General features: G+C 45.3%; 1 protein-coding gene across 6 annotated transcripts in view; it reads right to left on the reverse strand.

The window, feature by feature from the left end:
• Window positions 1-5,705: 5,705 nt before the first annotated feature.
• Window positions 5,706-13,236, reverse strand: part of Stk33 (serine/threonine kinase 33) — a 153,855-nt gene continuing 146,324 nt past the window's right edge. For all 6 annotated transcript variants that reach the window (XM_021168465.2, XM_021168464.2, XM_021168463.2 and 3 more), the window contains one exon: window positions 5,706-6,337. In XM_021168465.2, coding sequence (XP_021024124.1) covers window positions 6,146-6,337 — 192 coding nt within the window. In that variant the 3' untranslated portion in view covers window positions 5,706-6,145. The remainder of the gene's footprint in view (window positions 6,338-13,236) is intronic.

The raw sequence follows: 13,236 nt of genomic DNA on the forward strand, positions 1-13,236 counted from the left end.
GAGACCCGGTAACAGAGCTGGGAAAGCCCAAGCAGTTTCTGAGGGTCCCTCCAGCCCATGTCACATAAGACACCTCTGCCCGTGGACTTCCAACCCACAACGTACATCTCATGCACCTTGGTGTTCCCTCACCATCCACACACACACACACACACACACACACACACTACCTCACGGGGACAACCCATGTGAGGCACTCTGCCACAAAGGATTAACGAGTATCTAAGGGCTCAGGCTACTGTACCATGCCATATTGGATAGGACCTGGCTCTCATTACTTTAAACACATGGCAGCTTTGAACCTTGGTTGTATGGTTCCTGGCCCACCAGAGCCTGCACAGTAGCTTGGAAAGCTGAAGCCATGGTAGTGAAAATGAGAGACAAGGACATCAGAAAGCACACTTTGTTTAGAGGGTAACACTGGAGCTTCTGCCTCAGGCAAAGCCTAGCACAGAAAGTGAACAAGGTTGTATATGGTCACATGTGAATCTCTGGACCAACCAGTTGGGTAGGGCTCAGGATCTCCCCTTACTGCTCTTCCACTAGTAATGAGGGAGGAGGGCTTGTTACCAAATACAGGCACAGACATCAAATGCCTCCCAGTGTCTACAGATAAGGAAGCCCACATACAGAAGACACCCCACTTGTCCTGCTGGGGACCCAGGACTGGTGGACTTGGAGCTTGCAGGCCTTTTCTGTTTCTGACCACTCCTCCACAGCAGCGGGACTGCTAATGTGTTCTCTGGCAAGCTGTCCATTAATTCTGCTTGTGCCTCCTCTTTCCATATATCTCCTCGAATAATTAGCAAGACAGACACTTAAGGAAAATGAGTCTGCCTTCCTGGGCAATCTCAGGGCTCTGTGACTCAGATACAACCCAGGCAGGTCAACACTCACATGGGCACCACACTGTGAAAAGGCCCTTTAGTGGTCACAGGAAGTCTGCCACAAGGACACCGATAGGAAAAGAGGCATGCCCCAGGGCTGTGTCATCAGTAAACCTGGCTGCCACAGATTCTTGTTGATAGGATCACAAGGGTTCACTCAAGAGAGATCCGGTGGGCAGAGTACTGGGGGCCAGGCACATTTGAGCAGGCTGAAAAATGTCTGAGGGAGAGTCTGAGAGAGTGAGGGTGGCTGGGCAGAGGGGTGCAGAGGATAATCTCCTGGCTTTTGTTGAAGGTTCTACAGCAGTAGGACAGCTTCTACATAGCCCCAGAGGTCACATAAGGTGAGAGAAGGGTTTTTCTCACCTGTTTCCATGGTAGAATTCATCTGCCTCTGGAGCAAGTCCTGGAGGTGGGAATTCATAAGGCAGGAGCTGAGGTAACATCCGGTCTGTGGTGCTGTAAGTTCGGCTTAGGAGAAAAGACGAGGTCTTCTATCTTCTGATTTGTTTTACTTTTTGTGTATAGTGTTGGGTGCTCATGTTTGTGTATGTGCACATTTGTGCGCCTGCATGTTCAGGCCAGGGGTTGATATAAATTATCTTTCTTCTACCACTCTAAACCTTATTGATTGAGACAGGTCTCTCATTGAGCCCAGAGGCCACTGATTGGATAGCTGGCTGGTCCGCAAGCTCTGGTGATCCACCTGTCCTGTTTGCCTAACACTGGGGTTACAGATGTATGGCACCATCCACAGTTCTCATGTGTGTCCTGGGGATGTGAACTGGGGTCCTCATGCTTGCTTCCTAGCAATTAAATTTAAGTTAGTAAATACCATCTGTCCTTTATGTTGCTTCCACAGGGTTAGGGGGATGAGGACCTCTGAGCTGTCATCCCTTCCCCAGAGTCTAGCTCTTATGCTTGGTTCAGCTCTGGGGAGCATGGTGTCAGGGAAAGTGCCTGGGCAATGGCACCATTCATCTTCTTAGTATCCCACTTCCTGCTTTGTACTGCTGTTCAAAGTAAGGCTGACCATCGGCCGGGCAGAGCTGGGACCCACCATGCCTGGGCCCCTGGAAGGCTGCCCTGGGAAACTTAGGGAAATGCTGAGGACTGGCATAGCGAGGCACACACAAATGCAAGACAGCCACTCAATGTGGCTTTCCTTTGAAGAACAAAGGCAGAGAAAATTGGTTCACCAACGAGAATTAAGTGGTAACAATACACAGCATGGAAATCAAAATCAGTTCAAAACTGGCTTGCTCAGAAAAATATGATTCTGAAGAGGAAAGCTGAATTATGTGAGGCCTTTGAATAGTGGTGTTTTAGTTTAAAAGGCTTTTGTAAGGAGATTTTAGTGCTCAGAGAAAGAGAGGGTGGAGAAGCCCAGCCCAGGCTTCTGACTCACTGCAAGTTCCCTGGAGTTCATCTGTGCACATCTATGGAGGCTGCATGTGTGTGTGTGTGTGTGTGTGTGTGTGTGTACATTTGTGTGAGTACATGTGTATGTGTGCACATAAATATGGAAGCCAGCATCTAGGCCATTTTAGACCTGAGGTTCACTGGCCTGGCTCCAACCCCAGGAACAGCACCCCTGTGTCCCTCCTCCAATCCCTGTGGCTATCCAAGTACATCGTGTCTTCAGGAAGGACTCATCTTGGCTTTGTGCTTCTGACTTTCCTATAATTCGGTAGGAGCCTGGCAACCAGGAACAAGCTGTCTTAGGTCAAGACACCTGAGGGGTGACCGAGGGCAGAGTCTGGGTTGCACTGAATCACCGAGATCCCAGAAGGTGGTCCACCAGGATGGGAGGGAGAATGCTGGATGAAGGGCTGGCTTCTGAAGGGACTGAGGGAGTTGCTGTTCCTGGCTCATGGCACTGGCCTTTCCCTGAACGCCCCCACCAGCAGCATGCCTGCAAGAGGGTGCCATCAAAAGAGACACACACAAAGCCCAGCAGTCCCACAGGCAGGGACATGGGCAGCTGTAGGGGAGGTACCAATGTCGGGATCTCCAGTCCCAAATGATCCAGGGGCTGGGGGAGCCCAGTACTGCTGTCCCCAAAGCTCAGCAGGGGTGGCATAGCAGGGAGGACATTTTAGAAGGGCAGGTAGAGAACACCCAACTCTATTGGTGACTTTCCTCCTTATTCTGGCTTCTGGCTTACAGCTTGAGAAGAGATATACAACCATAGCAAGGGAAGACACATGGCAGAGAAAGGGCGGGGGCCTGGCTGGACCCATTACACCTGCAGTCAGGAAATGGGACCAAGTTATAAGACTCCAAGACTGCCCTGAGTGACTTCCTCCAGCAAGGCCACACAACCCCTTAAAGGTGCTACAACAGACAGCGCCACCAGCCGAGGACCAAATGTTCAAACACTTGTCACTTGCGGGATATTTCATATTCAAACCACAGCAGCAGCCCAGGGTCATTTCCCAGAGGCCACAGCTTCTTGGCCTCCAGCCAAGTGCAGCCTTTATAAGACACAACTTCTCTGGCCAATTTCAAAGCCAGGCTTCCTGCTGGGAATACCTGTTTGAACAAAGCCTTTATTGTCTGTTCCAACAGCAGGGCTGGAATTTAAAAAGCTTCATTTTCAAGACTGACTGGCTTTGGTCTGTCCAACCTGGAACTTACATTTTAGAGTCAAATAGAATTATTTAAACAAAGTATTTCTATGATAAGCACAAAGTGGCTTTTTTTTATCTGCTTCCCCCTCCTCAACATTTCTAATAAGAAATTGAGGCTCATTTTGTGGCTAACTCTTAAAACCCCAGTTTCTCTCAGCTTCTATTTGCCTGGTCTTTGTCTCTTTGGCCTGTCTGGTTTTGCTTGTGTACAGGCTGTGGAGGGGGCTCATCTGATGTCACCTGCCTGAAGAACATACTGTCCTTGAGTGGCGTTCCTACCCCTGACATCTGTTTCTGGGCTTGACACAGCCACAAGCTGGCTGGCATCTGTTTTCGTAGACCACACACTTTTCCTCTTGTTCCTTGTTCTTCTCCTTCCTTTCCTAAGGCTCTTCTCCATTCTCAGCTGCACTGGTCCCCAGCTCTAGGCCTGCATTCCTCTGTTTGCAATTCTTTGTCTCTTACCTGCCACTCAAGGTGGGGTGTTGGCCAGTCTTTGCTCTCCTTGGAGATCACACTTGTTCTGTACTGTCCTAGGTGGAGGGTTTCCCTCCAGGTAACAGCCAAATTCAGGTCTCTATGCCATGGGGCCCAGAGAGATTGGTGTCGGGCCTCAGAGGTAGCCCACTGGCCATGGGAAGAAGGTGTGCCTTGAAGAAACTGGTTTTCCATACCCATGGAGGTAAATGCAAACAGAAGAGCATTGGAGCTCAGACACTAAACAGGGGCATCAGTTAGACAGTCTGTGCTCCATGGCTTCCATGTGAATAAATAAATAGAAGTGATGCAGCCATTCTCTCTCAAGAGTGACATAAATTCCATTTAATGCTCCATCCAAGTCAGAGGAAGGTACGTTATAGGCCACCTTCTATTGTTAGAAGGCTGACAGAATGTATGCTATGACAGAAAGACACTACTACCCTTGCCTGGTGTGTGATGAGAAAAGATGCAAACACACTGGGCAGAATCAAAGCTGCTATTGTTCCTACAGGAAAACCCACAGCTGGCCCTTCAGAGCCACGCTCTGACCCCTGCTCTTTCTGTCAGGATGAAGGTGTGTAGTTCCTCCAACATCACCTTCCACCTCCTAGAGTATTCCTCTGCAGGAGAGCGCTCCCCTGAGCTGTTGGGCCAGGGTCCTCCATGGATAGATGGTCTGTATCTTCAAGGCTGCCTGACCAAACCCTTGAGGAGACATCAAGTTTAGGAGATGGACTATGAGCCCCCTGAGACCCCCAAGGCAGAAGCCCTTGAAGAGACCGTCAACTCCCAATTTAGCTTCTTCTTTTTTTTTCTTTTTCTTTTCTCTGTGTGATATGGTGTGTGGTATTTTTTGTCATGAGTGTACATATATGCTCATGTGTGCATGTGTAGACCCAAAGGTGACACTGGGTATCTTTTTTCAACTGTTCTCCACCTCGTTTTGTTGGTTTTAATTTTATTTTTCTGTGTTTGTTTGTTTGAGACAGAGTCTCTATATAGCCCTGGATGTCCTGGAACTCACTGTGTAGACCAGGCTGGCCTCAAACTCACAGAGATCCACTTGCTTCTGCCTCCCAAGTGCTGGGATTAAAAGCATGTACCTCCATGCCAGGTCACAGTTTGGCTTTTAAAATTAATTAATTTAGTGTGTGGGTATGTACGCACACATGCATGCACGTGCATGCACATATGTGTGAGACATACATGCCACATTGGTGAGGGGCTCAAAGAACAACTAGTAGCATGTAGGATGTTAAAATCAGGTCATCGATTTTGGTGCCAATGCATTTACCACTGAGCCGTCCTGCTGTCCCTCTACCTTATTTCTTGAGTCAGGGTTCCTCAGTGAACCTGGAACTCACCCTGCTTAACCTGCTGTGGCAGAGCTGTTACCCCGAGAGGACAAAGAACCCTCCCACACCAACTCATGATGTGTTTCCTGTCCAGTCTCGGTCCTTCCCCAGAGACAGAAGGCCAGCATTGGCCATCTAGGAAGCACTCAGAGGACTTGCTAAAGTCACCTCTCCTTTACATGAAATGGACGTGCATGAAGGCATTTTAGTTTATTGATGAAATCAATAAAATGAGAATATAGCAGCAAGCCAATGCAAGCAATTATAAAATCTCCTACTTTTCTATGTTTAAACTAAGTTGTCTTAAATAGTCTATAGCAACTAGAATCACAAGGACACATGAGGGGCTGCATCACTTCTGCCACAATGCCTGTGGCCATTTTATTAGTAATCCTCTAACAAAGTCTCCCAGTGCAGAGTGCACATAATTATTTAGAACCCCCATCACTGCATTTGGCCTCTTGTGTTCTCTTATAAATAACTGTGCCTAAATATAAGGATTTGAGTAGAACTGAGCAAGCACGGCCCCAGCACTTATCCCTTAAACAATCCTGGAACAACGCCTTGAGCTGGCGAGGGCAGCAGCCTGCCCCAAGCATACCCATGGCTGTCCTTTAGTGCCCTGTTCAGGCTGTGCTGCTTGGGGGTAACTAACTTCAATTTTAAACTGGTGTAAACAGGTAGGGCTCATGAGAGCCGGTGACTAAAAGCTCGGTGCTGGGCTGCTCCCTCCTGTCCCCTCCCTTCGGTGCTGGAAGAGTGGTCTGTTCTCTCAGCACTGGACAGAACCTTAGAGCCTTTTCTTGCCTCGAAACAAGGTAGTGGATTTCAGAGTGGTTTTAGCCACTGCTGCATGGCCTGCAGTCTCGGAGCTTTTCTCTGGTTCTGCTTTGATTTCAGCAGACAGGAGTTTGCTGGATGATGAGTTTGAAGAGGTCATGCCAACACTCTCTGCAGCAGGCTTCTTGGCTGCATCGGTGGGCTACGAATTAAAGAAAAAGCCTAAATTAATTTTCAGGTGTGAAAAGGTATACATACATATAGTAACTGAGGGAGCAGGAGACAACAGCATTCCACAAGACTGTGATGCAGGGGCATGGCCCAGAGCTTGGGTAATACAGATCAAAGCCTCTTTACTACTTTCCTGAGAACCAGGGTGTTTAGAGCTTGTTATGATGAAATCCTTAATTATTTAAAGTTCTGCTGTGGGAAACTCACTAAAGGCTCTTGAAGGTCTGCACAGGGACGCCCACCTGGACACAAACACACCATCGCATTCCATGTCTTCAGACTTACAGACATTACTCTTCCCAGCATGAGTGCAAAGTGGCTGCACTCGGCCGGCCCTCACACTCTCAAGCCCGCCTCTGCATTCACTCCAGGGACAGGCTTCTCTTGCCAGTCAAGTGGGCAGCTTTGTGGACGTCTGTGAGTCTCAACTCCTCACTGGTGAAAGGGGTAAAACAATATTTGAATGTTCACTTCATGGGACTGAGTAGCGCTCACTGAGAGAACTGTACAGGTTTTTCAGCAGGAAAGCATCAGGCTGAGGTGACCTTGTTCTCTCAGGTCATCCCACCCTGTGGGACAGGAAGAAGCAGGCTACAGTCCTACAGTCACAGGGAGACAAGGTTCGCTTTGACCTTAGGCTCATTTAAAGAGTGATCATTTTAATTAAGTGAGGCTGAGCGGAGAGTTCTAAAGAGCAGGGACTGTCCCAGGGGACCTGCAAAGCAGGTCAGAGCAAGCTTTCACCTACACAGAACGACACGGGAAAGGGCATGCATGCAACATTTTAGAGAGCACTGTTTTCAAAGAGTGGGAAAGATCACACAAGGCACTAGACAAATTGCTCAGGTGTTTTCTTGATCTTCCTGCCTTTTGGGATACAAAACGTATGCATTTGTCTATTGAACAGAAGTTCCTAGGGCTGCAGCAAAACTTTAGGGCATCTTCACCCAGGTACCGTATTTGAAAAGGAGGTGTGCTGACGGGTGTGTATTGTAGACACTACTGAAGTAGGGTTTCCTCAGAACATCCCTCAGGCCTGACACTACAGGACTGATTTTTGATCAGGCAACACGCTAAGATGTCCTATGTCTTGAAAAAAATTATATAAAGTTTGAAATGTAAAAGGTTGTTTACTCTTCTCAAGAAAATATGCAAATTGCCTCCATTGAATTCTTTCAGGAAACAGAAAATTGAAAAGAAAAACCCCTACCATTTAATAAGGTAGCTCCTATCACCTCACCAAAAACCCAGGCTCATTAACAGGACACAAGCACAACACCCTGAGGTGCTGCTGCCTGGCTGGGGATCGCCTGCTTTCCTGAGACATGGGAGCTGTCTGGAATTTTCAGTTCATAAAATTTAACTAACTTTACACATAAATACTACCTAAAGGTGAAGCTGAATGCAACCCTTGTCCTACTGGGCGTGCCAACTTGGATACTGAGTCGGTGAGGAACTGCTTTACTGTGTATCCACTCCAGCTAGCACTCAGAAATGGGAGCAGAGGTCCAGTCATTGGCTTTTATGTGTATATTCATGTCTCGGTGGATGTTTCTATTCTTCAGTGTTCTGTGGTTTTTTAAAAATACATTGATTGATTGATTGATTGATTGATTGATTGTAGAGGCTATGTGTGCTTGTGCCATGGTGCATGTGTGAAGCTCAGAGACAATTTGTAGAAATCAGTTCTCTCCTTCTACCACATGAGTGCGGTACTGTGAGTCCCAGTGAAACAGTGGCAACATCTGGAATGTCTGCTGTGAAGGTAATGGCCAAATGACTATGATGTATCCAAAAACCCTGACATTCCCTGCCCAACCTGAAGAGAGTACAGGCAAGAATTTGGGCAGAGTGGTCTTCAAGATAACCGCCAGTTTATTAAAAAGACGTCAGGTGTGGAGGCATGTTTGCAGTGCACTACCGTGTATGGGAAAGGGTAAAAGAAAGCTGAGGATGAGTTAGGCTGAGCCATCAGAGGTTTTCTTGCTTCCGGTGGAACTCACAAATGGGTGTGTGAGCCTCCCGCCCTGCCCGGAAGGGGACGTACACTGTGCATCCACAGCATTGGTTGTGCTTTATGATGATGCTTTTGAATTAACTAGGAGGCAAGAAAGATATTTTTATTAAACCATGAGAATGTTTTATGTATTTTTAAAGATCACTAAAAATATAAATAAATACACGTGGCTGATGGATGTAATTTTCATTTTGCTACGTAAGAAAACAAAAATATGTTTCTATGTTAATAGCAACTAGACATCTTGGTAGTTTCAGTTCCCCTACCATATTTTTTTTTTCACAAAATTCCAAGAACTACACCACAGTCATTTGGCCAGTACCTTCGCAGCAGACATTCCAGATATTGCCACCATCTCACTGGGACTCACAGTACCGCAAAGCGCAACTCCGAGGCAGCTGTACCCACCCACACTTTCACCTCAGCACTAAGGGTCTGCTTTCTTTGTCAGTTTTGTGTTCATGTGTATTAAGGTTGGTATAGGCAAAGATAAAGATTTGTTCTTATTTATGTGTATGTGTGTGTAAGTGTACGCTGCATGTGTGAGGGACTCAGAACTGGAAGGGGGCATTAGATTCCCTGCAATTGAAGTTACAGAATTCTGTGAGCCACAAGGGCACTGGGAACTCAAACATGGTCTCTTAAGTGATAAGCTGTCCCTCCAGTCCCAACAGCCATATTTTAAATAAGTCTCAGAATCTGCCATTAAGCAGGTGTACTGAAATCATGGTATCTGTCCCTTACTACCTGTTAGCCTCAGTGCAATTACACTGGCCTTTATGTGAACATTTACTGCGTAGAAGCCTCTGTGTCTATGGAAGGGATTTTCTGTGTTCTCGCCACTTCTCTTTGCTCATTGCAGTTGTATCAGGGTTAGCTCGCAATTGTTTAGAAAGCTGAATCCTAAGGGTTCGCTAGAGTCTGTGCCTCTGCCCTGCTTCATTGCTGGAACCATCTCTGATGCTAGCACATCACAGGTGCGGAACCACCATGCTGGTGCCCGCGCCCTTGGACACACTCTCTTCACAGGGCTTCTTTTCTCCTTGGAGTATAAATGGCTGAGGCCAACTTCAGCTCCCAGAGTTTTTCTAGAATTGTGCCAACCTTAATTTTTCAGGGATTTCTTTGGTTAGAGTATAGGTCATCTAAGTCTGGAATTTTCCTTTCTTCTCTCATGGCTGCCTGGGTTCCCTTGGGGATCTTTGTTGTCACTGACACAATTTTACAGTGTTATAAGTAATAGGACAGAGAAATGAAAAGTGAAATTGCCAGGGCTATGAGATCTTACAGGTCACAAAAGACAAACAGGAGAGCTGCTCCTGCAGCTTGCCCGGAGCAGGGGAAAGAGGGCAGCTTTCCCTTCATCAACTCCGGGGGAAGCTCCTACATGGCCATCTACTCACCAGCCCATGAGGGGACTGAAAAAATCACGCTGTGTACTGTAAGCAGTGGACAGCAAAGCAATGGCCAGGAAAACCTGAGAATCTGCAGAATCAGGAAGAAAGCCCTTTATCCTTATGTAAGCCACGGGGAAGCCATAGCAGCCCACACAGATAGAGTTGCTCTACCAGCTGGCTGCTAATGTGACTGCCGGTGGGGTGTCTTTAACGATTCTTCAGCCTAAAACGAAATGGAGAAGACTATATAGGAAGGAAAAATCCTCAGGGCTTGGGAGATTGCTTCATGAGCTCGAGAACCAAGGTTCTGTTGTAGAAAATATTTAACCTCAATCTGGGTTTCTACCCCGCCTTTGACCATTCAGTTCCCACATAAAAGACACGAATTTTAGATTTATAACAGTCTTGATCAGCACTAGAGCTGGGCAGATGTCTACACTCTAAGCTATTTGTTTTTACCTGTCTATCAATAGCCCCAAGTTATAACTTGCCATAGTCCACATGGGCCACTGAACTCCAAGTTAGGATAAAAGTTGAGTTAGTTACGAAACTTTAAATATATGAAGATAGGACAGATAATAGAAATTTTTCCTTAATTGCCAAATGCTATGGATTGGACATTATAAATGTATATCATACCTTATAGTTTTCATAATTGTTCCATAATTGTTATAAGTATTCAATTTATACTAGAAAGAAAAGGAGCCTTTTATTGTACTAAAAAATGGAATTGTAGAAAGAATATCTTGTGTATTGTATGAACATATCATTTGTCAATTAAAACCCATGGCCTATGGCTTAGGCAGAAAATGAGGTGAGACATCAAGAAAAGAGAAAGGACTCAGATAAAGCCAGGGATAGAGATTCTCTGGGAATATGTGAGGAGACAGGTGCATGGTACCTGAGCATAGGTAACCAGCCATGTGGCAGAATGTAGGTTAAAATAATTAGGTTATTTTAGTTATGATCTAGTCAGAGAAGAGCCTTGCTATATTGCCAAGGTATTTGTTAATATATTTTGAGTCTGAGTCTTATTTCTGGGAGCAGAGATCTGGGAGGCAGAACCAGGCATAGCTTCTACAATGTTCAAGTCTCTAGGAGCCATGTGACAGCTGAATAGCCATCTATAATCACAGAACTTTTGAGGCAGAGTCTGGGGGTCCCTGGAGCAAGCTGGCTAGCTAAATTTGCCAGGATGGGCAAGCTTTGGGCTCAACAAGAGAGGTGAGCATGATCAAGGACGGTACTTAGTATTAACTTCAGGTCCCCAGTACACCTGCACACACACATATATGGGAACACACACACACATACCACATCACATCACACTGCATATACATGCAAGAATAAAAGAAAAACAAAACTACAGTGTGGCATGAAGAAGTGGGAGACCCAGCGCTGTGGAGCTGCATCCTAGTTCTGTATGCCACTGGTCAGGGCAATCATGCCAGGGCCACTCCCAGTAGTGTCGTGATTGGTCATCTGATAAAGATTCTTAGCATTTGAGACAGCTAGAGTGCAGGTGGTCTGACTGCATACAGAAATGGGAAAGATGATCCCACAAGTTCCCTTCAGTTTTGCCTTTTTCTAATTCAGCACCCTTGGCCTGATTTCCGCCGTTCATATTATTAATCATGAAAGGGGTCCATGTGTGCGAGGAAGATATGTAACAAGAGACTGGGATGAATACACACATTTCAGTGCTCACTGGTGTAACTTCAACCTGATGAACTTATCTGGTGATAATGGATGCAAAGCCTGTGAGCTCTCAGCACATCCTGCAAGTTAATACCAAAGTGTGATTACTAGAAACTGTTACCATTCCTCTGAATTTTGAGTAAAATACATGCTATTTAAGTAAAGTGGTTTATCACCATAGCAACCTCTTCTAGAGTCACACATTCAAATTATAGGCCTGCACAAGGTCCAAATGACAAAATTCTGATACAAGTTTTCTGCTATAGTTTTGCTTACAATGGCCACCCATCTTATATCTTGTTCCTGTGGTTTTCAGAAGTCAGAAGAAAGGAGAGGGAAAGCAGGAATGTGGGAGATCAATGTGAAAATATACAGACTTTACCAGGTGACCCACACAAAGATCTGGGTCTTGCATAGAGTTAATGAAAGTAAAATTTAACTTGCAAATTAGAAAAAGATGTAAATAGCTTTCTTTTCTTTGCAGTAAGAGTATAATTTATATACAGTAGGATACAAGAATCAAAAGTATGTTCTGAGGAGTTCTGACAAACACACAGACTCAGGTAACCAATGCCACCATCAAGGCATAGCAACTCAGGGTGAGAGGCCTTGCTACACAAGAGAACACTGAGGGCACCCAAGGCCCTGGCCTCAGTCTCCTCTCTAAAAATCAATCTTGCAAAGGCCCTTCATGGTCCCACTCCATCCTCTTATTTTATTCTGGGGCCACAGTGTTCTGATATTTTTAAACATAATTAGTTTTGACTCTTAAAACATCACACAAATGAGAGAAGAGCCCAATGTGTGAATCTTTGTGTCTGATATCTTTTGCTTAAAATGTTAATTGAAATTTAACTTGAAAACATTGTGGTGCTAGAGAGATGGCTCATCAATTAGGGTGCAAATTGCTCATGTTTAAACAAAAGTTTGGGACATAATATCCATGTCAGGTGGCTCCAGAGCATGGGACACCTTTTCCTGGTCTCTGCAGATATCTGTACTCATAGTCACATAACACACACAAACTTAAAGTTAGTTTTTAAAATCCTACATTTTAAAATTGCATGCATGTGTGTGCATGTGTACAGTTTCCGCACATTTATGCAGGTGTGTGTACCTGTGTGTGCCTGTGAAGGCCACGATTTACTTTAGATGTCTATTGCTCATCATCTTAGTGTTACATGTAAATTATTTTATATATATATATGCATATATATGTGTGTGTGCGTATGTATGTTATATGTGTATATGTATATGTATATGTATATAATTTTATATGTATGTATGAGTGCCTGAACATATGTATGTATACCATATGTATATAGGTAACAAGGAAGACCAGAAAAAAGAAGATCCACTGGAATTGGAGTATAGGAAATTGTAAATTGCCATGTTGATGCTGGGAACCAAACTCAGGTCCTCTGGAAGAACAGTCGAATCATCTTTCCAGTCCCCATCTTATTTTTTGAGAAAAGGTTTCTTAGCAATTGGCACAACTGGTGGTCCAGCACTCCCCTGACATCATGCTGATTCTACCACTCAGTGCTAAGATTATAGGCATGTGCTACATTTGGTTTTCTACATAGATGCTGGGATCTGAACTCAGGGTTTTATTCTTCTTTTTTTTCTTTCTTTTTTTTTTATTACGTATTTTCCTCAATTACATTTCCAATGCTCTCCCAAAAGTCCCCCATACCCTCCCCCCCACTTCCCTACCCACCCATTCCCATTTTTGGCTCTGGCGTTCCCCTGTACTGG

This window comes from Mus caroli, chromosome 7 (assembly GCF_900094665.2).
Source record: "Mus caroli chromosome 7, CAROLI_EIJ_v1.1, whole genome shotgun sequence".
Taxonomy (NCBI): domain Eukaryota; kingdom Metazoa; phylum Chordata; class Mammalia; order Rodentia; family Muridae; genus Mus; species Mus caroli.